Source organism: Leptonychotes weddellii, chromosome 1, assembly GCF_054177405.1.
Source record: "Leptonychotes weddellii isolate Sample4059 chromosome 1, ASM5417740v2, whole genome shotgun sequence".
NCBI lineage: Eukaryota > Metazoa > Chordata > Mammalia > Carnivora > Phocidae > Leptonychotes > Leptonychotes weddellii.
This window is the reverse complement of record NC_138369.1, coordinates 87722376-87749561: the sequence shown is the minus strand read 5'-3', so window position 1 is coordinate 87749561 and position 27186 is coordinate 87722376. Positions and strand designations below refer to the sequence as shown.

General features: G+C 34.9%; 1 protein-coding gene across 2 annotated transcripts in view; it reads left to right on the top strand.

Annotated features, from left to right (window-relative positions):
* The window catches only part of PLOD2 (procollagen-lysine,2-oxoglutarate 5-dioxygenase 2), a 95438-nt gene that overhangs the window by 30223 nt on the left and 38029 nt on the right, over positions 1 to 27186 (top strand). For both annotated transcript variants that reach the window (XM_006728264.3, XM_006728263.3), the window contains exons 2-4: positions 12810 to 12901; positions 16253 to 16389; positions 26023 to 26186. In XM_006728264.3, the coding sequence (XP_006728327.2) occupies positions 12810 to 12901; positions 16253 to 16389; positions 26023 to 26186 (393 nt within the window). The remainder of the gene's footprint in view (positions 1 to 12809; positions 12902 to 16252; positions 16390 to 26022; positions 26187 to 27186) is intronic.

Sequence of the window (27186 nt, the reverse complement as noted above, 5' to 3'; positions counted from 1 at the left end):
AAGGATGTCTTTCTGGAAAAGAAAATTACAGGCCAATATCCCCAGTGAACATAGATGCAAAAATCAACAGAATATTAGCACATTGAATTCAGCAGTAATTGAACTATTAGGATCATACACCATGATCAAGTGGGATTTATTCCAGGGATGCAAGGATGGTTCAATATCCACCAATCAATCAATGTGATATACCACATTAACAAAATGAAGGATAATAATCATATGATCATCTCAATAGAGGCAGAAAAAGCATTTGAAAAAATTCAACATCCATTTATGATAAAAGCCCACAACAAAGTGGGTATAGAGGGAACGTGTGGCAAGATAATAAAGGCTAAAGTAGTGGTAAAAAGCTGAAAACTTGAAGATCTGGAGTAAAACAGGGATGCCCACTCTTGCCACTTTTGTTCAACATAGTATTGGAAGTTCTAGTCAGATAAATTGGCAAGAAAAAGAAATAAAAGGCATTCAGATTGGAAAGGAAGAAGTAAAACTGTCACTGTTAATGACATGGTATATTATATATAGAAAATCAAAATTTCATCAAAAAATTGCTGAAACTAATAAATGAATTAGTGAAGTTGTAGACATAGAGTCAGTATGCAAAATTCTATTGTGTTTCTATATACTAATGGACTATCAGAAAGAGAAATTAAGAAAACAGTCCCACTTGCAGTTGCATAAAAAATAATACAAATACCTAGGAATAAATTTAACTAAGGAAGTGAAAGACCTATACATTGTAAACTATAAGACAATGAAAGAAATTGAAGAACACATAAATAAGTGGAAAGATATTCTATGCTCATGAATTGGAAGAGTTAATATTGCTAAAATGTCCATAGTACTCACAGCAGTCTGCAAATTTAATGCAATCTTCATAAAAATTCCAAAGGCAGTTTTCACAGAAATAGAACAAACAATCCTAGAATTTGTATGGAACCATAAAAGACCCTGAATAGCCAAAGCAAATCTGAGAAAGAAGAACAAGGCTGGATGTATCACGCTTCATGATTTCAAACTGCATTACAATGCTATAGTAATTAAAATAGTATGATATTGACATGAAAACAGACACATAGATCAGTGGAACAGAATAGAAAACCCAGAAATAAACTCATGTGTGGTCAATTAGTTTATCATAAAGGAGCCAAGAATATGCAATGACGAAAGGACAGTCTCTTCAATCAGTTGTGTTGGGAAAACTGGGCAGCCACATGCAAAAGAAAGAAACTGGACTACTATCTTATACTATATACAAAAGTTGACTCAAAATGGATTAAACACTTGAATATAAGACCTGAGCTATAGAACTCCTAGAAGAAAATACAGGTGATAAACTCCCTAACATTGGTCTCGGAAATTATTTTTTGAATCTGGCCCCAAAAGCAAAAGCATCAAAAGCAACAATAAAATACACAAAACCAAAAAGAAAAAGAAAAACACCATAAACAATAAACATGTTGTACTACATCAAACTAAAAAGCTTCTTCACAGCAAAGGAAACCATCAACAAAATGAAAAGGCAATCTACTGAATGGGAAAAAAAAAATATTTGCAAACCATGCTTCTGATAAGGGGGTTATATTCAAAATATATATAAACTCATACACCTCAATAACAACAACAACAATAACAACAAAATAATTTGATTAAAAAGTTGGGCAGAATGTCTGAATAGACATTTTCCAAAGAAGAAATACAGATGGCCGACAGACACATGAAAAGATGCTCAACATGATTAGTCATCAGGGAAAAGCAGATCAAAACCACAATGAGATCACCACACACTTGTTAGAATGGCTGTTGTCAAAAAGATAAATTACAAGTATTGGTAAGGATGTGGACAAAAGGGGAACCCTTGTGCACTCTTGATGGGAATATATTGGTCCAGCCACTGTGGAAAGCAGGATGGAGATACCTCAAAAAATTAAAAATATAAATACTGTATACTCCAGCAATTGCATTTCTGGGTATTTGAAGATGAAAACACTAATTCCAAAGTTACATATGCACCCCCATGTCCATTGTAGCATTATTTACAATACCGAGATCTGAAAATAGCCTAAGTGTCCATCGATGGCTAAATGGGTAAAGAAATGCAGTACATATATACATATATACTCAGCCATAAAAAAGAATGAATCTTGCCATTTGTGAAATAAGTCAGAGATAGACAAATATCATATGATCACTTTTATATGTGGAATCTAAAATATACATAAAACAAACTCATAGATACAGAGAACAGATTGGTGGTTGCCAAAGGTCAGAGATTGGGGGAGGGAAGGAAAAATGGGTGAACTTTTTTTTGCTTTTTAAAAAATATTTAAATAAATTGAATAATAAAAAATTTAAAATACGCAAAATTGGAGTGTAGGATATATATTGACATCTTTTGAAGCATCCATAAGAACAACATTACTGGTATCTCCTGGGAGAAAGCTAGAGATCTGGGAGAAAGATCTGCGAAGGAATATCACTTCCTACTTTATCACCTAGTCCAAAAAACTAAATTACTAATTTGAGTGGCTGAGGAAGGAAAAATCAGTCATCTGTATACATAAACATATTTTTTAAATCTCTAACTTGGCCCAGTGAATGCTAGAATGTTTCTTACATTTTCTGGGACATACTTTCCAAAAAATAGGGCATTTCTCTTACATAAAGATGAAAGTTTATGACAGTTTACTACACAAATTAAATAATAAAACTTGTTTTTTTTTTTTTTTTGGCGTCTTACAGTAATTCCATAGAAGAAGGTATCCATAGTTGTAGAAATCAAATCATCTACATTTAATTTTATGTTCCCCAAAGATCAAAAATACAGATTCAATTTTCTAGTAATCTCTTACATGGCAAGTTCAATTTGTTGAACAATGTGGAGAACTAGCAAGTTGTTGGGGGAGGATTCTGAGCTGCCAAAATAGATGCCATAAAACTTTGCAGACAGAGTGGGGATGGACTGCTGTTCAGATTAAATGTACTCATTTTGTGCAAGATGGATACAATGGAAAATGCCCTCTTCGAAAAAATGTATTTATATGTGTTCATGGCAATGTGGACTAGAAGAAGCAAATGTTTATATTTGAAGATGAGGAATGAAAGTTACGACTTTTTTCTTGTTTCCATTTCAGCTACTCTGCACTTTATCAGGTGTGCTTTTAATTTTGCAACCCAGATGCATTTATTTTTATTCCTTTAGGTTAGACAGACTTCATAATGATGTTTCTTTTTCCATTATGTAGGAGTAAGGCCATTTTGGTTCAGACACTTCATCCTTAAAAGTTTCTCTCAGAGCGTGGCTTGCTTGGCCACAAGTCCATCTCAAGTTGGCCTCTGCGCAAGGGGAACTCTTCATTTGTAGTTGAATTAGCAGGAATATGTTATCTCAGCCTCTGCTGTTTTGTACTCGTTAACTTTACTGTTTTTGCTTATGAGTCTGGGAAATATTTTTAGTGCTTATGTAAAATATGGAATAAACAGCAATAAATCAAATTTGTTTGAACAAACTACATAACCTTGGGACCAGATTTTTGGCAGGCAATTTAGAGTCTCTGCTAAAGCATTTGGCTTGCAGATGGGTTACCCCAGCCCACTCAATGGAGGTTCTCATTATCGGTACATCTTTCTACTTTGGAGGTTGCTGTAACCTTTGAACCCTTGGAATTCTACAGATTAAAATCTGTTCTGTCTGTTAGGGGGCAACGCCTTTTCCTTTTGACATTAATATTACCAAGGTATAAATTTCATATTTTGAATGTATCAAGTGTGCCCTCCAAGTCATAAATCCTGGAAAATGGACCTATCCTCTTTGTATTAATGTTTATAAAGATAGGAAACACTGCTTTTCTAAGACAGTCCATTCATCCTGGATGCTTTTAATCATACTTTGTATTTGCTATGGTCTGAATGTTTGTGTCCCTCCTGCCCCATATTCGTACGTCAAAAACTTACCTCCCAAAGGTGATGGTATTAGAGGGTGGGGTCTTTTGGAGGTGCTTAAGTCACGAGGGTAGAGACCTCATGAATATGGTTAGTACTCTTATAAAAAAGGCTCTAAAGAGACCTTGGCCCCTTTCACCACGTGAAGACACAGGGAGAAGGTGCTGGCTGTAAACCAGGAAGAGGGCCGTCACCATGCTGGTGGGGTAATCTTGGACTTTTAGCCTCTAGAACTGTGAGGAATGAATTTCTGTTGTTTTTAGGCTACAGGGTCTATGGTGGTTTTATTAGAGCAGCCTGAATGGACTAAGACAATACTGATACAAGATCTGCCTTCTCTCCATTAGTTCTTCCCCAGCCAGTTATCTTCTTCAAAATAAGATAGAGGAAATCTATTTTTTTCTTCTCAAATGTGATGAGGTAGGGAGGTGTTGAGTCTTTTTTTCAAGTAGAAAAATTCTCAATCCCTCAACTATTCAATATATGAAATAATTGCCAGACCTCTAACCATGCTGGTCAAACTTCATGTTTGTCAAAATTTTCCTCAGTGTAGCATGCCAAACATCTCATAATTTTCCATGCATAGGCTGCACTGATTACACAGGGATCATCACCTCTCTTGTCAAGATAGCTTTTTTGTTTGTTTTGGCCAGCTTTCTCACATACTGGCTCATTTTTGAGTTTATATTCGGGTAGAGCCCTTACGGCACTTTTTATTCTTTCATTTTTTTAAGTCATGTCTTACTTACCCTGATCGAAGCCCCCCTTACTATGATCATTCACGGTGTTTAAACTTTAGTTTCCCCTTCTAAACTCCAGAAACAATTTGTTGGAACTCAGTGTATAGTTTTTGGCTGCAATCAGGTCCTTGCATTTTTATCTCCGTGTTTCTGGAAGGGGATGGGGATGGATGTAGAGGAGCAGGTCTCCTTTAATTTTCTTCTTGTCTATCGCCTTTAGGTTGAGTTCTTAAAATTTAGGTCATGAATAGTTATTGTGAAGGATGGTGGGGTATTACCAAAGAGAGTTATCGCACTGGAGTTCTGAATAAAGTTTGTTCTTTTTTTTTTTTTTAACACAGTTTGAATAGATTATATTGTTCATATTAATGTTTTTCTAAAGTATGTGAATACTTCTGTGATTAGGTGAATATACATTTATTTAAATATAAATATATTTAAATTTATTAAAGATGTATTTATGTCAAGGTTTTTCATAAATTCCTCAATGGTTGCTATGATTAATATGGTTATAGAGGGGCCCATGATTTTTGATATTAAAAATTTCACCTCATTTTAAAATTCTAGTGTTATCCTAATAATTATTCAAGTTTTACTGACTACATACACTAAATTTGATGTTTTTTGCAATATAATTATCTGTTTGAATGCTATTCTTAAATGCCTTTAAGCTTTCATAGTCCTGTGAAATCAACTACCTGCTAGGAATTCTTGGGCATAATATTAAATAGCTCTTTTGACTGTGTCTTGAAATTTGTCTTTCATTCACTACTAGGTTACCTAATAAACTAAACATGGGTATATACCATCAGGAAACATGGGCCCCCAAAAAGAAAATTAGAAAACCTTTTTTAAAAAGGTGATACTAATTTTAGTGTATGTACAATTTTTTATTTGAAAAAAAGTTTAAAATGCATATTATGGTTTGAAATACTTATGAGGGAGAAGGGTGGTCTCTGTCCACTTTGACCTTTTAGGTGCTAAGGCCTCTGGCGGTCTTAATCTGGTCCTGTTTCACTTGATATCTGGTGTTGGTTGAACTGCTGGTTCTAGAAGTGTTTATCCTTAACTTAATGCCCTCCTACCATTTGGCTCCTGGACCATTTGTCATTCAGTCTTTTATACATAACTGGCAATATTCACTTTCTCTAATCCCACTGCATATACTGCTACAGGGATCAAATTGTCCTGATTTGCTCAGGATTTTCCAAGTTGATTTTTTTTTTTTAATTGTGTGGTGTTTTGTTTTGTTTTGTTTTTAAGATTTTATTTATTTGGCAGATAGAGAGAGCACAAGCAGGGTGAGTGGCAGGCAGAGGGAGAAGCAGGCTCCCTGCTGAGCAGAAAGCCAGACATGGGGCTCGATTCCTGGGACCCTGGAATCATGACTTGAGCCGAAGGCAGATGCTTAACCGACTGAGCCACCCCGGTGATCCAGGACTTTCCAGGTTTTAAAACTGAAATCCCTGTGCTCTGAGAACCTCCTTAGTCCTAGGCAGACTGGGGTGATTGGTCACCCTACATACTACCTTCCCCCTACTACCTCACGGCACATCTCCTGATTTGCTGTATATCTGTGCATTGTCCAGAGTGGGGTGTGGAAGCTCAGGTATCCATCTGAATGCTAATGTGTGAAGCTGTTCCCTATGTAGCATTAGTGGTTGAAAGTTTACTTTTTTTTTTTTTTAAGTGTTCCCTTTTCTCCTCCCTTTCCTACAAAAATCGTAAGGAATCCTTTGATGTCTCTTTGTCATATCCTTTTTAGGTTTTTTCTTTGTTGAAATTTTTGGCATTAATTGTTCTTGAGGAATCTTTGTTTTGAATTTTTTTCAACAATTCCACAAAATACAATTTGTTTTCTTGCTACCTACGCGTTGTGGCTTTGGTTTAATTGTCATAGTGTTTGGACGATTCAGTACTTAAGAAAGCAACAAAATTGTTCAATAGGACCTGGAAAACCATGTTTTTAGTAATTGAGAATCTTGAGTTCCAGTCCTAGATTGGTTACCACTGAGTTGCAAGATCCTGGACAAGTGTTTTTTTTTCTTTAGGTCTTGGTTTCCTCCTCTCTAAAAGAAATAGACTTTGCTACATTATGCATGAGGTCACAATTTACATTAACATAAAATGACTCTTGGGGCACCTGGTGGCTCAGTGGGTTAAGCATCTTCCTTCTGCTCAGGTCATGATCCCAGGGTCCTGGAATCCAAGCCCCTAATCTGGCTCCCTGCTCAGTCAGTGAGGAGCCTGCTTCTCCCTCTCCCTCTGCCTCTCCATGCCCCCTCTCCCCCACTTGTGTTCTCTCTCTCTATGTCAAATAAACAAATCTTTTAAAGAAATAAAATAAAATAAAATAAAATAAAATAACTCTCAGCAGAGGAACAGAGTATGATTGCCTTATGTACCAAATACTTCTCTAATGTCTGTTGGGAGTCTTTTCTATATCTCTCTAGCATGACCTTTGAGCCCTGAACCTAATACCTAGCCCTTTATCAGACACATAACCTAATTAGGCCCAGAATATCTTTTTCAGATGAAGACTTGCTGCTTGTAACTAGAAGCATGTTGGGTCTGGCATCCTCAAGGCCATCCAACCCCAGAGTCAACCATTCATTAGGAGGGCTAAGAGGATTTAGCATATAAATCATACTTATTGTTGTGATTTATTATAGTGAAAGGATATTAAGCAAAATCAGCAAAGGAAAAAGGCACATGAGCCAATCCAGGGAAATCAGATGCAGCTTCCCATAGTCCTTTCCCAGTGGAGTCACACAAGATTTGCTTAATTCCCCTAGCAACTAACTGTGACAACACATGTGAAATGTTATTTATTAGGAAAACTCATTAGAGACTCAGTGCCCAGGGTTTTTAGTGGGGGGCTGGTCATATAGGCAAGCTCTGTATCAAAATTCCAAGCTCCTGGAAGGAAAGCAGCTGTTCAGCATTAAGTACATTGTTTCTACATTTTAGGCCCAGTGAGCCATTCTTATTGGGAATGGTGGGAACCCTCCCCAAATCCAATTGTCCAGATGGCAGCCAAGGACCAACCTTGCACGCAGGTCTTTCTAAGGCTAGAAGTTTCAGCTTGCTACGTTCTCTCTTTTCTACACATGTAGTAAAACTCAGTTTGCGTCTAGTCTCTTAACTTCTCACTAGCAAGTAAGTCCACATGAAATGTTGGAAAGAAATGGACTTTGAGAAATAACTGAAGTTCTATTCCTGGCTTTGCTAGTAACTTGTTGGGTGACTTTCGTAAAATTGTTTAACTTATTTAAACCTTACTTTCTTCATCTGTGAATTGGAGATAATAAAGCTAATGACATAGGGATTTTGTTGAGAACAAATTATTTTATATACACATTCACATGAAGCATAGCATTACTTATCCTTGAATCTATTCATTCAACCAATGTTTATTAAGAACCTACTATATGCTAAACATTGATATACCTTAGAGGTATAGTGTTGAGAAAAAGACATCCTGTAAGACATTTATAGTTTAGCTGGGGGGGAGAGACTTTAATCTTAAATAATAATTGTGAATATTAATATACAATTTGTGGTAAGTGCCCTGAAAGAGAGGTAGTCAGGGACAGTCTCCCTAAGGAAATAGCCTACTGTAAGAATCTGAAATTTCTACTGTAGCAGGAAGGGAAGAATGAAGGGGGGAAAATCGGAGGGGGAGACAAACCATGAAAGACTACGGACTCTGAGAAACTGAGGGTTCTAGAGGGGAGGAGGGTGGGGGGATGGGTTAGCCTGGTGATGGGTATTAAAGAGGGCACGTACTGAATGGAGCACTGGGTGTTATACGCAAACAATGAATCATGGAACACTACATCAAAAACTAATGATGTAATGTATGGTGATTAACATAATAAAATAAAATTTAAAAAAAAGAATCTGAAATTTCAATAGGCAGTGACTCCATCAAGAGGTCAGGAGGGGAATTAGATAATGATGTTGTATATGCTCTTCTCTTTGGGTGGGAAGGAGCAGGTGTTGTTGGAGAGTCAAAAAAAGCCAGGGCAGTTGGAGCAGAGAGAAGACAGGAGGGAGTGGTAATGGGTGACAGTGGAGAGGGCCACTGTCAAGGACCACATTTAGGTGATAGACCTTGGGCACCATCCCAAGAGCAATGGAAAGCCATTTAAGGGTGTTTAGCAGTGGAACAACATCACTCTGGCTGCTTTGTAGAGTTGGAGTGGGTTAAGTGGGTTTAGGAGACTATTGCAGAAGCCTGGGCTAGTCATGACCATAACTGGAGTTAGTGTTATAGCTTGCTTGGAGATGGAGAGAAATGTAAACATTTGAGAAGACATATCTGCATTTTCTTGCTAAATTCTTTGATTAAATAGCTTCAACCTGAACTGTTTTTACATAGGTTGGGTTTGTATGTGTGTGTATCAATCTAGCATCATAAAATCTTGAGAGTTGGGAGAGATGTCAGATTCTTGAGTATGTAACTCTCGTAGAGAAAGAGATGGAATTATAACCTGCTGAGATTTGCACAACAATAGCCTACCTTATCCATGCATTTGTTGAGTAGAAATAAGAAGATACTATCTATGTAGATATATGTAGACTTTACAGTGTGTCAGCCACTTTGCATATATTAACTAATTTAATTCTCACAACAAACCTATCAGGCAGGTGCTATTATTGCACATATTATAGTTGAGACATAAATGGAGACACACACAGCTGACTAATTTCTAACAAATAAATGGTAGAGCTGGGATTTGAACGCACGTATTTGTCTTCAGATTCATTTGGCCAACCCCAGTGGCAAACTATGACTCTTAGGCCAAATCTGACCCACTGTTTTTGTAAAGACAGCCAGAAAATTAATAATTAAAAATAATTTTTTTTAAGTGTTTAAAAAAATATAAAGAATCATGACAGATTATATGTGGTCCATAAAGCCTAAAATACTTGCTTTTTGGCCTTGTACAGTGAAAGTTTCTAGCCCCTGCACTATGCTAACCATTACTAAGAAGATATGATATGTTCCTTCAGTAGAAAGTTGAGAGTCACTGATCTTTATAGATAAAGGACATATCTGGTCATAAAATGAGTTAGTTGCAGAGTGAGAATAGCATACTTATAGTTCCTGTTTTAGAATTATTTTTCTTGATATCTGCAAATTTAAAATTGAGGACTGGTTTGACTTTGTGTGGAGAAAGTTTCTTGGAAAGATAAATTTATCCTTCCCATAGTAGGATCAAAGGTAGCTGGGCTATTGCTGAGTTACTTAATGTGATGACTGTCATTAAGACAATGAATTTCAGATGAATTTTGTGTGCTGCTTTAGCATTTGGAGATGGTATATTACACAAAACTTTCTATTTTGAACCCATGGTTTGCTTTTGAAAAGAAAAATTAGGTCAGTACTAAATATTGATAATTTTGCCCTTATAGCAACAACTGTTTGGAGAAAGAAGAATGCCTCTTTAACAATGCATTTCTCCTGCCCCCAGAACTGCATTAATAAGAGAGAATATAGCATATTTTTGGCCTTTCTAGATAAATTGACTTCTTCCTTTTTGAGAAATTCTGATATTCATCTGAATTTTATAAAGAGGTATATATTTATCCGCTTAAGTATTTATTAAATCTTACTATAATGATAGGCATTTGGGGGGATTGTAAAGATGATTACAGAAGTTTTTGTTTGTTTTTTGCTATGGTGTGAATTTTCATTGATAAAAGGTGGTTCTAATCTATCACACTTTATAGATGCGTTACATGTTTCTTGCTCATGCAAACTGTATTAATCTATTTTATAATAGGGCCAGATAGTGGCAATAGAGGTTACATTTGGTCACAGTTAAGCTTCCATTTGCCTTTTGACACCATTATAGATCGGTTTTGGTAATGGTTGATGTGTGCCTCTTATTCAAGCCCATTTCCTTCCTCTATCATCTCACATTATCATTTTGGTTGTGGTGGGTGGATTGAGTGAAGTACTAATAGTAGTTGTTTAAATTACAATTTTTTTTTTTTGGTTAGAATATTTCTGCTATTTCATCCTTCTTTTTACTTATTTAGACTATTTAAAGTTTTATATTGAATATTTTTCTGATTGGAAGGTTAGGGATTGTGCATAAAGTTCAACTCTCTTTTAATTGTAGGAATTTCCAAACATATAGAAAAGGAATCCAGTTTTAACAGTCATCACATATGGCCAGTCTTGTTTAATCTTTTATCTTCCTCCTTCATTGCCTCCTCTCAACCTCAGACAATTTTAAAAGAAACTGTAAATACTGTATATTTTTTCATTGGGTAAATTCTTAAATGTGTCTCTAAATTATAAGGACTCTTTAAAAAATCAATGCCATTAGCACAATAAAAAATTAACAGTTTCCTATATCAACAAATATCCAATTAGTGTTCAAATTTCCCTAATTTTCTCAAAAATAGCTTTCTGCAGTTAGTTTTTCAAATCAGGATCCAACTAAACTCCATTATTTACATTTGGTTGAATTATCTCTTAATTCTGTTAATATACTACATCAGTTTCCCTTCCATTCTTTTTCCCTTTTGCCACTGATTCGTTAGGTCAGTTGTGAAATCAAGTATGTATCAAATTTAGGTTAAAGTTTTGACAAGGATACTTCATAAATGGTGACCAAGTTAGACTCTTGAATTGATTGGTGAAACTTATGAGTAGTACATGTCAACACTTTCTTCTTTTATTGCCCCAACTGAGTAAAATTTATTTCTCATCATGGTAATGATACTGAATAGCAGGTAAGAGGAAACAGATGCTTATACATAATGCTATTAAACATACCTTTAACAAAATTACTAATTCACTATTTTGTTTTGTTTTGTTTTTGTAATTAGCAACAATAGTAAAACAACAGGAATCCTTATTTGGCATAAGACTGCCAGACATAATCAGACTACACATTTTTAATTTTGCCTTCTGAGTCATTGGGTTAGGTGACGTTTCTGTCTACTTAGTGGTCTGGCCAACATTACTTTTCCTATTAAGGATGTTAAAATCCTTGTTGTTAATTTTATACTGAAAATAGTGTCAAAATCCATCTAATCAGAATCTAAGCTTGTAGATAATTTTTATGATTTATGTATAAAATATTTATAAAAATCTGGTATTGTCTTTCAAAATTTATTGTGAATGGTAATATGTCACATTTTCTCAATCAGTTAAGCCTTGTTTAAACTTTACAAATGAAATTTTTTTTTAAAAAAAGAATAGTTAATTGAAAAAGTACTCTTAAAATATATTGATTTGGGGCCTGACAACTTTATGAAAATAACTTACTTTTCTTTGACTATTTATTTCTCATAATGGTGAAAATTATGTGAAATATACCTCTTTCCAGAAAAAAAAAAACTAAGAATGTTGATATTTATCTCTATGGAAATGTTTTCCTTTTTTTGGTTGACTAATGAATTTTGAATCTGTTATTTCTTCATGTGTATTGCATCTATATATGTTATTGTTTTATTTATTTTAAAAATTTCATGGAAAATTGATTTATATTATTTCTAATTAAATTCCGTAATGCACTAATGCTATTTCTAATAATTGCCTATGGCTTAGCAGACATTTATGAATTTGTGGATTTTTTGTTATTGGTAAAGGGCAAGGGAGGATCAAACAATACAGCTCAGTGCCTAGAATGTTGAAATGATGTTAATTTCTGCTTTCTTTGTCCATGGGTCCTTCTATGTCCTATGGTTGAAAGAAATGTCCCAGCACTTTTGATATCTACTAATGTACTTGTTTCCTCTATGCATTTTCCAACGTGCCTTTTTCTGATATGGTTTCCTCTTAATAGCTTTTATGGATATTTTAAAATGATTCCTTAAATCTACCTCCTCCTACTGAGTAGTGGTTTTATGTTGGATAGAAAATAATCATCCATTATAAAATGGCAACTAAAGCTGTGTATTTACTAGAGCAGTGCTGATTTTGGTTCCTTTATTTGTTAAAAAAACGATGCACTGATGGTGATGTAAATGTTGCTATGGATTTTAAGACTTCATTACAAAAATTAACAGGAGGTAGACGGGTGGGTTTAGTGAGAGTGGAAAGTGGGAACATTTAACCTCTTGGTAAACCATCTTATGCTAGTCCCTCTGTCTTTGCAGATAAATTATTAGTCATAACGGTAGCAACAAAAGAAAGTGATGGATTCCATCGATTTATGCAGTCTGCCAAATACTTCAATTATACTGTGAAGGTACAGTATATCTTTTAATTCATGGAGGTGTTAGAATATGTGACTAAAGTACATTTTTTTAATAACAATAACAACAATACCACCACCACAGTTTGCAACCCACACAAGGGAGTTGAAATTTGGTTACATAGTTACTGAGTTTGTATATACAATTGATTGTTTTAAGGGTACATTTTGACCTTATTAATACTCTGCCACTTAGACAATAATTTCTTCATATTTGCTAATGCTTTGTATAAACACATTCCATAAAACAACAGAAAAATATGTTTATATATATGCTTCTTTTGAAGGGTCATAAAAAGCACAGCATAACAGATTTGACAGTAATGTTTTTCACTTACTTTGAAGAATTTTTTCTGTAATGGGTTTGTCTGTCATAGTCTGTTTCTTTGCTTACAGAGAATTGGAAACATGGCAGTGAGGGGAATACCTTTTCTGTCCCAGTACTGAGAGTTGCTCTTCCTGTTATTTGTTTTAGAGGAATTTGGGAACATTATAAAAGTATAAAAAGGTTTTTTAGAAGACTGACCTCCAGGGGAATATCTCATTGATAAATGATCAGAGGAAACCTGGGGACTTTGGTAGAATTAGTAAACTGAGTGTTAAAGGCCTGCCTTATTTATTTATTTATTTATTTTATAGAAATGAGGAACTGTCAGCCAAGTCTTTTACACAAATAAGAGGTGTATGGGGAGGTATCCCAAGTAGGAAAACAAACAAACCAACAAACAAACTGAACATTTACAAAAAAAAACTACCCCCCCTCAAAAAAAAACCCAAACCAACCAAACAAAAAACAACTTAAAAAAAAAAAGAGGGGAAGACTGTTTTGCTTAGGGAAAAACTGAGCTGTTCTAGTATGTAATGTAGAAAGAAGGTAGTATTCACTTACATAGCCCCTTGGAGACTAGGTACAGATGTTAACATAGAACAGCTATTAAGGAGGCTAAACTGTGCTGGAAAAGAGATCTAGTGTTAACAACCAGATGTTCAATGCAGGATAAATGAGAAATATGTTAGAAGTTTGTTAGGATAGAGGAAAAATATAGTAATATGTACTGTTAGGAGGCATGTGGAGGTAACAGAGAAATCAGGGTAAAATAATGCTGAATAATGCTGAAATCTAATAAGGGGGGATCTTTAGAGTTTGGACTGGGGAGAGTGTGGGATGTTCCTTATATGTGAAGCTGTTTGGAATTTTATATATTGTATGCTGTTGAAACCATATATGTTAGATATTACTTTGTTTCTAGGTAAAGAAAACTTGCCCCAGGGTATATAGCTATGAAATGTCAAATCTTGGACCAAGCCCATTTGAGTGACTCTTGCTGTCTTCCCAATTATGAAATGCAATAGTTCTTAAAGTGTGGGCCCCAGACCACCAGCATCAGCATCATCTGGGGAATTGTTAGAAAGGAGATTCTCAAGCCTGACATCAGACCTACTGAATCACAAACTCTGGCAGTAGGACCTTGCCAGACACAGTAGGACCCTGTATTTTTTTAAACATTTATTAGAGAGAGCATGAATGGGAGGAGCACAGGGAGAATCTCAAGCACACTCTTCACTGAGCACAGAGTCTGTTGTGGGGCTCAATCCCAGGACCCTGAGATCATGACCTGAGCTGAAACCAAGAGTCAGACACCTAACAGATTGTGCCACCCAGGCAGCCCAATGCAGTCTGTGTTTTAACAGACCCTCTACGTGATTCTGATGCATACTAAAGTTTGACACACTGATGGAGTGGAAAGAAAATAGAGAATAGAGCTTAGCATGCTGTACTGCACAGAGTAGGCTCTTGGATGTGGCTGAGTCTGGTATTACTGTGATATTGGAGAAATCCAGAAGGGTTTTGGAGTCGAAGTATTACAAATCACAGGGTCAGAGGAGGCCAGTTTTTAGGGCAAAAACTAATAATTCTACTAAATTAATAATTCTCCTAGACTAGCCCCAGAATGAATCCAGATACACATCAGTTTTGAGTTTTCTTGGTAGCGTTTATCCCCAATCTGCAGTAGAGGTGGTAATAAAGTAATAACTAGAGATCTGAGGCTAGGAGCCCCATGGGCTTTGCTAGCCAGGTTTGTATTTGGTTCAGTGTTTAGTGATGTTGGAGCTAATAGTATTTATTTTCTAATAAGCAACAAAACTAAAAGGCAACCTACTGAGTGGGAGAAGATATTTGCAAATGATATATCTGATAAAGGGTGAGTATCCAAAATATATAAAGAACTGATACAACTCAATACCCAAAAAAACAAATAATCCAATATAAAAAATAGGCAGAAGACAAGAACAGACATTTCTCCAAAGAAGGCATCCAGATGGCCAACAGACACATGAAAAGATGCTCAGCATCACTCATTATCAGGGAAATGCAAATCAAAACTACAATGAGGTATCACATCACACCTGTCAGAATGGCAAAAATCAAAAACACAAGGAACAGGAAGTGTTGGCAAGGATGTGGAGAAAAAGGAAGCCTCTTGTACTGTTGGTGGGAATGCAAACTGGTGCAGCCACTGTGAACAGTATGGAGGTTCCTCAGAAAATTAAGACTAGAACTACCCTACGACCCAGTAATTGCACTACTGGATTTTTACCCCCAAAGTACAAAAACACTAATTCAAGGGATACATGCCTCTCTATGTTTATAGCAGCATTATCTACAATCACCAAACTATGGAAGCAGCCTAGTGTTACCATGCACTTGCAATGTGGGAGGCAACTGAGGAGCCTAAGGCAAACAGTGAGGAGAACAGCTACAAGTTTAGCTTTGATTAATTGTGCTTAGGCAATTTCTTGCATTGATAAATTATTATTAAGCTTTTGAGAGTAATGTAAGATTTATAAGGTAAGGTAGGTGACATTTGACCTAATGTCCTCTGTCTTTCCTTGAACAACCCACTTGGTTCAGTAGGAAAATCACCTAAGGGCCCTGTCCAGGAGTTACTGAGCTTTCAGTGTTCATCATGCAGATTTCCTGCCAGATTGAAAAGTTATGGAAAGTTTCTGTATTTTCTTTTTCATTTTATCTGAACAAATAGAAATAAGATATGAGAAATATTGTCTGTACCCCCCCATACCCCTTGATCTCCTTAGATTAGACTCTACTTTTGAAATGGTAAAATTGGGAATGGCATTTTATGGGGTGGATAACATTGAAGAATCATGACCTGACCTATGCATCAAGTGTTTTTCTCTGTAGCATCGTGATTTCGTGATTTAGTGAAATGTTTAAAGAGTGGCTACTGTGTCATACTATACAAGTTGCTGATGACTTCTAGCTTTTATGATACTGTCATAACTTGAGTTTTGCTCAGTGATAAATGTTGATTTCATTTATAGGTCCTTGGTCAAGGAGAAGAGTGGAGAGGTGGTGCTGGAATTAATAGTATTGGAGGGGGCCAGAAAGTGAGATTAATGAAAGAAATCATGGAACATTATGCCAATCAAGAGGATTTGGTTGTTTTGTTTACTGAATGGTAAGAGAAATAATTTATGGATTTTTAAGTTTACATTAAATTATTTTTTAAAAGTGTCAAAATTCATATTTGCAGATTATATATTAAATTATTTTATTCTCAAGGAATTACTGTTTTAGAAAGTAGATTTTACTCATAATTATAAAACTATGGTCTGACATAATTATGTAATGGATTGAATCTGATGATTTACTGTAAGCAACAATGAGAAAACATGGCATGAGCTAGCATTTTTGTGAAATTCATGTTTTAATTCTAACTTGAGTTGGAAGAAAGATCATGTTGAGCTTTTCTATTGAGGAAAGTAATTCAGTGGATCCTGGTCAACCAGAAAGAAACAGATCGTGAGAAGTTATAAGTGAGACATGAGAAAGCCTATTTTTTAAAAAGAAAAGCCTTTCTCATGTATGAATATCTTTTTTTGTATATTGTTTTACTTTTCCTTCTACTTAATTTTGAGTGTCCACTGTCCTTTTTTACCTTCTTTCAGCAAGTTTTTATAATGTCAGGTTATAATGAGTCATTAGGGGTTGCTACCTTCTCTTCCATTTTTTCTACCTTTTTATTTTTTGTCCTTGATTGCTCATTTCAAATCTTGTGCTTTCCTCTTAACTTAGGAAAGATTACTTATATTTCTTCCTCAATTTGAAAATCCAACACCATAAATTACTGTAGATAAAAGTAAGGGTAATGCTTTTTATGCAAGTATATAAGTAAGAAAGGCATAAATTTTGAAATGAAAATAGACATAATGAAGTCCTGGTGCCATCAACCATTAAAAGTTGAGAGGGTCTGTATACTTGCTTCTTTAGAATTTCCCTAATGTCACCCAGGAAAGAAATAAAGTTCTGCTTATAGCTAACCTGTTCTTGAACATGAAATGTGGGATAGCTGTTGTCAGCTTGTGTACCAGGGATTTTTCTGCAGAATCTATTATTATATATTTTTTTATCCTTGAAAAAAGAGTGGGAAGCTCATAATAACTGTTCAGATTAAATATTGAGTATGTTTTGGTTTAAAATTACCGTGGATTTCAGACGAGATCGGGCGCGTTCAGGGTGGTATGGCCGTAGACTAAAATTACCGTGGATTTCAAACAACCATTTTGGTCAGCTTGAACTTGCCACACATACGTTTTGATTTTGACTTTGAGGGAAATTCTCCTTGTAAAAGTTACCACATATATGCCAGTAATGGTTTTAGACACCCAAGCCTCCTTTTGTGTTTTCAGAAGAACCTCTTAACCTCTACCTTTACCCTCTTGCCCCATTCCACCTCCCCCACCCCCACTCTAAGATTTAGCCTTAGGAGAAACTGATTTAATTAGATGCCAGTTGTTTCTCTTAAGAAAAGGGACACTTTGAGATACCTGAAAACTGCTTGAGATTGCATTTGTTTATTTAGATGATATGTTAAGATCCAGCTTGACAAAAAAGACAACAGTAAGATTTATATGAGGGGGGAGAAGGGCAGAGGGCGAGGAAAAGAGAGTCTTTTTTAAAGATTTTATTTATTTATTTGAGAGAGCGAGTGCGAGAGCACAAGCAGGAGGAGAGGGAGAGGGAGAAGCAGACTCCCTGCTGAGCAGGGAGCCCGATCTAATTATTATTATATAGTAAACAGGTTTTTTTTCTTTCTTTAGAATAATGTATAGGCCAATATGTAACAGAAAGTGTTTTATTATGAGTAAATTAGATACAAATTGAATATCTCCACAAGCCTGTTCTGTACTAGATACAGTAATTTATAAACCAGCAGAGTCCAGACCCAAAATAAGCATGTGGTAGAATGCTTTTTTTGGGTATCACATTAATGTCTAATAAAAACTTTGGTTATTTCTTTTATTCTTTTTCTTTTAGACTTAAGAAAATTCTTTAGAAGAAAAGTAATTAGACATAAAGTTGGTATAAATATTTGAGTTTGAATTTGGACTGAGCAGAAATTTCTATTTTTTTGGTGATGTTGAATATAATGCCAATAATCAGAATGCAGATGTGCTACATTTTGAAAGACTCCCAATATATGAAATATTTAAAAGACATATTTGGTGCTGCTTATTGGACTCACCAAAAAGTAATATTTCCTCAATGAAAATATCTACCCAAGGATTTTGGTAGATAGAGACTCCTCAGTTCATTTAAGTATTTGTTTAAATATGATTAACTATATGACTTTGAGGTAAGATAAAGGAATTGACTTTGCAGTTTATAAGCTCTTGCTATCTAATGATAGCAGTAAGGAAGACTGAACTTAAAAAACTAGAATGGTAGTCAATGCTACAATACAAAAGCCGATATAGAATTAAAATGAATATAAAGTAAAGCCATTATTATAGTAGTTTTCTAGTTGGCTCTGGTCTGGGGATATTGATCGAGGATAAGTAATACTGGTTGAAAACGCAGGAATAATCTTAGTTATACAAATCTTTTCTGTTAATGTATATGTCTTACCACTTGTATATTGCTAGCTTCCATTCACTTATCATGTTGGATTCCAATTGTCCTTATTCCTAGACAGTGAAGCTGGGGGATGTACCTGACTTAAATATTGTCTGCGTAAATAGCAAGGTATCAATAAATATTAGGTAACAGAAACTTGCATTAAAAGAGCGAGAAATAGATCTTACAAGAGGAGAAATATGGTGGATGTTTTGAAACTGTTTTTAATTTTGTTTTAAGATTTACTTATTTATTTTAGAGAGAGGGTAGGGGAGGAACGAAGAGGACAGCCCGAAGCAGAATCCCCGCTGAGTGCAGAGCCCAATGTGGGGCTCGATTCTACAACCCTGAGCCAAAACCAAGAGTCAGCGCTTAACTAACTGAACTACCCAAGTGCCCTGTAACTGTTTTTATAAGATTGATTTTCTTCATTCATTTAGAGAAATAAAAGGATTTATAAAAGTAGGAAAGCATCCAAATTTTCTAAATCTCAAAGTTTGAAATCATTAGAAAAACGAATTTTGATTGTCAGAAGCCATGAAAATGATGCTTCTGATCTTCCAGATGTAGGCCAATGTTTCTTTTTTTGACTCCTAACTAAATATTATTTTGCTGAGAAAGTGAGATCAGTGGACAGATTTTTTGCTTTGCATTTGGTACACATGTCTTGAGCAAACCATGATCCAGGCATTAAACTTAACCCTTCAAAAGAAGAGATAAACATAGATCCCACACTCAAGGAATTCTCATATTATACTAATTTTGCAAATAAAACTGAACAGACCTAATTTGAAAGACATAATATGTCTTCAAAAAAGTTTGGATGTTAAAAAAAATTCATATGTTGGCATAATCTCTTTAGAATCATTTACTTTTAGAAAATTGTCAAAGGTTATGTTTTACTGAATCGTTTTGGTAATTGTTTATAAAAATATTTTTATGATTTTATTGTTATTGTCATAAATATAATTTATGTGTATTCATTTTATAGATAACCAGATCCTATCTATTTTATTCCGTGAAATAAATATTTTATACCTTTCATAGTTCAGGTTACATACCCAGTATGCCTGCATTTTATGTTGTCTTATATAGTTTATACAGAAGACAGAATAAAAATTTTCTGAAAGCAAAGCTTTTCAAGTATGATGGCTATAATTTTAACCAACTATGGCAGATTTATTTGATGGACTCCTCCTTCCTGTCAGTGATGACAATTTAAGTGTGCAGACACAAAGAACCTATTCATTAGCAATGGACAACATTTCATTATATTAGTATGAAGGAAGGCCAAAATACATCAGAGTTCTTAGTTTCAGTATTGCTTTTTTCTTTTTTTCCTTTTTTGAAGGAAAGATTGAAATCCTTAGCTGTCACTTAAATATATTGTACTGCCTTGGCTCATCCAGAATAGTCTGAAATATGTTTAGGAATCATGTAGGAAATGAGTGACTTTTGTTTTTTTCAAATTGTTCAAATGTTCTTGTTAATATTTACTGAATATATTAGTGGGTATGTTGGAATGAGGAAGAAATAAATTGTATACAAAAGAAGCATTGGATGTATATATATGTATATGTGTATGTATTATCTGTTTATCTATCTGTAGATTGATATATGATACTCTTATATGGCATTACTTTGTCTGACTGTGTATGTATGTGTACAAATATATGTGTGTGTATATAGTGTATAACATATATATATATATAATTTTTTTTCCAGACCACATTGCCTACTCCTTAAAGTTTGTTCTTTTGAGTAAACATGTATTAAGTATCTGTTATGTGCAAAATATGGTGCTGGCCCCTGTGGTTGGAACTGGAGTTGGGGAAAAGGGCTGAGTGGGACAGAAATCTTGCCCGCTGGATACGTTTTTCTATCCATAGCTCTGTATATGTTGTATCTAGCATGTCGTAGCTGCATAATCACAAGTTTGGAGGATTTTTAAAAGTTTTTTTAATTCCCCCATTGATTTACTGAATACTTACTGCGTATTAAATATGTGTCAGATTTAAAAGTTCTCATGTTGCAGAGATAAACGTAACTATTATTTAAAAGTAGAGGGAAATTTTCATTTAATTAACCACCTTTTGACTATTTTCCTAATAAGGAGACTGACCCAGAAACAACAAGTGCTGGTGACTCGTGGCCCCACAGGTAGCTAGCAGCTTGAGCAGTTTGATGTCTTGCCACCATTCCCGTCTTGACTGCCTTCTTCGTTAGGTGTTACGTAGCGCTAGCCACTCAGAAAACAATCTGGCGAAAATGACTCTCCAGCTCGGCAGTGTCCTCATTGACTCCTACCTCTACCCAGCCTCAGTAAGAATTCTATACAGGAAATGAAAGTCTATACCATTTGGAGGAAAAAGCCTCCCAGTAATATTTAGTTTTTAAAGTAGTACCCACTTTTTAAGAGCTAATTCCTACCCCTTCCTTCAAAATTCTTACAGAAACCTTATCATTTTATACTGTGATTTTACTGTAATTTATTTTGCAAGTTCAACTGGGTCAATGTTGTTTAAAAAATATTTATTTATTCTTTTTAAGTAGGCTCCACACCCAATGTGGGATTAGAACTCGTGACCCTGAGATCAAGAATCGCATGCTCTACTGACTGAGCCAGCCAGGCGTCCTCTGGTTGACCGTTTTAACTGCTTGTTTTTTTCAGGGGGAGGGGAGAGTGGTTTCCCTAGTACTGGTTTGTGCTATTATCTATAGAAATAAAGATACGTATTTAAGGTGAAGACATGATTACAGACAAAAACATCAGGTGTGTTGCTACTTGTGTGCTTCAGTTTCATTAGACTTTAAGCTTTTAAACACTAGCTGCTAAGAGTTTGGATGATTATAACTCTTGGCTTAAGTTTGTGTCAGTGATGATGAAGAAATTGTTGGATTGGGGAGGAACAAATAAATAAAATTAGGGAACACTTCTGTTGCTTTCTTTTCTGGCTACCCAATAGCTTTTGCTTCTTGTTAAGACTGGGGATGACTCAGTCATTCATTTATTTATTCATTCATTTGTTCAACAAATATTTACTGACTATCTTCAAAATACAAGGCTAGGGGAATACACAGATGAATAAAGATGTGGATCTGGCCCAAGAAGGAAGAACAGGCAGTCTAGTATAAGATAGGTATTCCAAGCATGAAGAGCAAGAAATAAAATGTTTCATGAAAGGGGAAACGAAAAGAGCTGTGGGAGTTAAAAGGAAGGAAATGATCTTTTCCATTTAGGCTGATCCACTAGAAGTTTTTAGAAGAGGTGAGACTGGAAATGGGCCTCAAGAGTGAATGGTGTGTACCCAATTGAGAAAAGATGTGCTAAGCAGATGGAACATTATGAGTAAACACAGATGACAGATCAAATAATTCAGTCTGGTTTCAGAACAGGTTATTTAATGGAAAGTTATTATTGTGATGCTGATTAATTTAGACTTTATTCCAAGGTCAGGGATTGGTAAACCATGGTCTAGCCTACTTCTTGTTTTTAGAAATAGTTTTATTGGAACACAGCTATGTCAATTGCTTCTGGCTGCCCTTGCATCACAACAGCAGAATTGGGTCCTTGCGAGGGAGACCATATTGCCCTCAAAGCCGAAAGTATTTTCTGTAAAAGACTAGATAGTAAATATTTGTAGAGTCCTGCTCTAGACCTAGTGGAGAACCACTGATCCAGTCTGGGAACTGGAATGGTTTCCAGAGGAGTTTATATTAGTCAGTCCTTATCAGAAGTGGGGTGGAGGTAGGTAATGTGGGGGCTTGTAGGATTTTTGAATTAATCTTGTCCAGTGTCTTCTAGAAAGAGTGGAGAGGATTTGAATGCTAAATAGATTAAGTAGATGGAATCAATAGGATTTGGTGAAATATTTGATGAGAGATGCTGTAGAAAAAAGGAAGGAGGCAAGGCTGGAAGAAAGATTTTCAACTTGCGTGACTGGGTGGTTGATGGTGCCACAGAAACCGGGAACACAGAAGGACAAACGCTTGTAAAATTTGAATGACCTGTTGGAGATAGAACGCTGACATGTCTGTTAGAGAACTCAATGTGACCACATCAGGTGGGACCTTATGCTTTTTGCAGGACCAGGAATATTTACCAGAGTTAACTATGGAAAATTTTATTTTATTCTTCATATTTAAATGGACCAAACTCCTATGAGAATTATTTTTGTGACCATTGTGCATTTTTTAAAAATTTGATTATTCAGGTTGTTGTGGCCAAAGTAATTTTAAGTAGAAAAACTTTCTCCCCTTTGAAAAGTTTTAAATCAATTTAGAGAACTTTTCTAAAGTACTTAAACACAGAAATGACAATGCCGCTAAAATACGATGGGAAAGTTTTAGCAACCTTAAATTTTTATTCAGTCAAATTCTTACTTAAATTATGTGAACATAATTTTTGCCTTTACATTTTGCTTTAAAATAATTGTTTTTTTGTTATAAAGGTAATGCATACTTATAAACTACTAAGTCATGAAAGTAGAAGTTGCTACAAATCCTCCTTTTCAAGCTACTGCCTTTTGCTAATAGTTTGAGACATACAGCATAGATACTGTACCCCTTCACTAGGGTTATAAAGACAGAAAATATTCACTTTCCAAATGTGCATTTATACCGCTGAAGACGCAATGCTACCTGCAAAATTTCTGAACCAGTTGGCCTCAAGTCTCCAATCATGTGATTCTCTGACATAATATATAGCCCTTTTTTCCATGTCCAGACAATGTATTGGGGTTCTTCTGCAACTTGCAGGGCAATCTCTGTCTCAGAAGGTTTGATTTATTTTCCTTGCCTCTATGGCTCAATTACCCTTGACACTGGTCTACTTTCCTAATCTTTAATGTTAAAAAGAATATATCAACAACTAGTAGTCTTAAGGAAATTACCCCTGTTAGAAAAGAGGATGGATTACCTTAGTAGGCAGAAGTCTAAAGTGGTCATACTGAGGAGTTAAGTAGTACTTGTTTATAAGAAAAAGAAGAAATTGATATATTTTTATAAATATTATTTTGTGTAGTCAGGTTAATTCCATTTTTTAAATCAACAGGGAAAAATTAGTTTGAGGTTTTAGTCAGAACACATTTTTTCTGATTTAGAATTTATCTTAACACATGTGTATATAAAAATAAAAATTATTTTAAACTACAGATTGGTATAAACTTAAAAGTGAGTTTTCCTCCTGCCTCTCCCATTACTGCAGTCTCTCTCTTCTGGTAACAATAATGTTAATTTTTAGCTTCATTGGATGTTTATAATGTGCCATGTATTTTTTCTTAATTTTTAATTTTTTTCAATAACTTGATAAGTTCTCCCCTCCCCCATTTTCTACATAAAGAAACTGAAACATAAAGAGTTTAAGTAACTGGTTTAAGGTTACTCAGATAGCTCATGGCAGAACTGAAATTAAAAACCCAACTAGCAGACTTTAAATTGTATGTCCTGAGTCTCTTTATGGTTATGTTATTAATAGTATTAACAGAAGCTTGCCAATTGATTCTGGAAGAAAGAAAAAGCTATGTACCAAAATGTTGTATATATAGATATGTTTTAATTTTGAGGTAATATTTTCTATAACTGAAGAAAAAACAAATCATAAAATTTAAATCCTCTAGAACAATATAAAATGAAATAGTCTGTCTCTCTGATCCCAACCTTATTTTTACTTTTTAAAAAAATTGGCTGGGTACAATTACTAAATTTAGTTGCACATTAGTAATATTTTAACTCTCTTAGTTTGGCTTTAAGATTCAGAAGTGGAGTATATGGTGAGGGTGTGTGTATGTCAAGTATTTTTTACTTGGGAGGTGTAGTTCACCATGAAAGGGAAAGAGAGGGAAGGAGCAGAGGGCAAGCAACTTCTTTTTAAAGTACAGGACCTGGAGATTAGAGAAGCACACCAGTCCCACTCACATTCTACTGGACAGACTTAATCATGTGGCCACATCTAGCTTCAGAGTAGTCTTTAGCAGGATGGCCATGTGCCCGGTTAACACAGGGGGATTCCATTATTCAAATAAAGGCTCGGGAATGTATATGGAGGCTCAGTTAGCATCTCTTCCACAAGAATAAACTTGCAGTATTCTTGCTAAAGTAATTTTTACAACTTTGTGTGGTTTTTACTTTTATAAAGATGAGCAATAGTGTGTTTTATTTTGATAAAATAATTCATATATAGAAAGTTATTAAATCTTGCCTGATGCAGTACTATTCTCCTGGCATATTAACAAGCTCTTTGAGAGCAAGTGTGGCTGGGAAAGGAATGTGGGACACCTCCTTACTCCTCCACTCACATCTCCCAGCAGTGCATCTGGACTATCGGCTGTTAGGAAGACTTGGTGCTGAATTTGTGAACATTAGTTTGTTCTTATTGTTTGCTACCTGGGATGTTAGGTCAATAAATTATCGTCTTTAGAAACTTTTGGACTTGAGGTACCCTGATGTGAAAAAAAAAGGATGCAAAACAATTTGTGTTTGTAACAAGAATAAAGAATTTATTGCAGAGTGGAAGCATATCAGGTAGTGGATTTTACACTTCCTATTTGGCTAAGTCATTGTCATTCTGTGAATGAACAATGAGCAATAATGTCTCCAGAAAAATCAGTGAAACCATAGACATTATAGTGTCAACTTTTAGACTTTTTTTCCCAAATTTTTTGAGCTTTAAAAAGATGCACTTGTCTAAACACTTTTATTTTTAAGATTTTAGGCTAAACAATGATTCAAATATAAATTTATATAGGTGACATTTAGTAGTCAAACACATTTTGTCAAAGATAATGAAATCTTCAGAAATTTTAATGGATGGGTACAAATTACATTGAAACATTAGGCAGTTATAATGGCAGCTTCTGTCAATGACTATGTCTTTATTATTAAGTTATATAGTGAGTTATTGACTTTTTAACCTTTCAACACTGCTTTAGCATTTTGATTTGGGGGGATATTAAGACTAGTACTAAAAAAGTTGTCTTTATTTGGACTTCATTTGCCAATATAATGTAAATATGAATAATTTAGTACAATCTATATAATTTAACGAGGGAAAATTGTTTGGAGTATTCTGTAAATCATTGGTATTAATCTTAGGTTGATGCTGAATTCTAACTTTATTAGTGACTATTTCTTGGTTTATGTGCCTAAATTCTGACAAGTGTATTTTAAAACTTCTTTTTCCCCCCTCATTAAACAGCTTTAATGTCATATTTGCTGGTGGTCCAGAAGAAGTTCTAAAAAAGTTTCAAAAGTCAAACCACAGAGTGGTGTTTGCAGCAGATGGAATTCTGTGGCCAGATAAAAGACTAGCAGACAAGTATCCCATTGTGCACATTGGGAAACGCTACCTGAATTCAGGAGGTGGGTAAGATACTGGCAGAGGAGTTTAATGCTAGTCACAGAAAATTATAAAGATTGATGAAACAACCTTTTTTTTGGTATATGTAACTATAGACATGAAGCTTTAAATAACCATTATCATCTTATTACTGTGAAAAAATTATATCAGTTTAGAATCCATGGTGGGTTTTGTAGTTGACAAAAGATTTTCCACATGTCATATCATATGATGCTCCTAACAAAACTAAGTGGTGTAAATATTATTTCCAGATTATAAGTGGAAAATCCATGTTCCCCCAATTTAAGTGACTTTTCGGGTCTTCTGACTATAGTTTCATTGAGAATTTTCTGGCTATAGGATAATGGGGTTAGTAAGTTCCCTTACTTAGGGGGAACTAATTATGTAGCTATAAAAATAAGCATTACTTAATTTTATGTATATTTTAAATATATCAGAGTAAATGAGTGATTTGTCTTGAAATCACTAGTCAAAAAGCTCGGCACTGAGTGGGTATAAAGTGCTGCATTAGTTTTAATAATGGATTAAAGGAACAAATTATCACATTTCCCCTCTCCAAAAAATAAAATAAAACTTGACTTTGGACATTATTATGACTCCAAAATGTTTTCCTTAGACTGGATTAATGTAAACGTATGACCAGAAGACATAACCAAATAGGATGGGGGACATGTTAGAAAAACAATTTGGGTGGAAATTGCAAGCCACATTGGGAAAACAAATTTTGGGGGGTGATTTGCATGTATATAACTGATACTATTCAGTCTAGTTCAAGTAAGTACTACTTGAGGTAACAGCATTTTTGGATTCTAGGCTCTGCTCAAGTCACTTATAAAAATGAAACCTTTAGCAAGTAATATAATTTCTCTGAGGTGCCTCAATTCCAGCTCTATTTACCTGCAATATATTTTAGCAACCCATTACTGTCATTGTACCTTGGAGCTTTGTCAGCACATTATAAATACTGCACTTCTGAAACCTTAAATTCCAGTTTGTATTGCC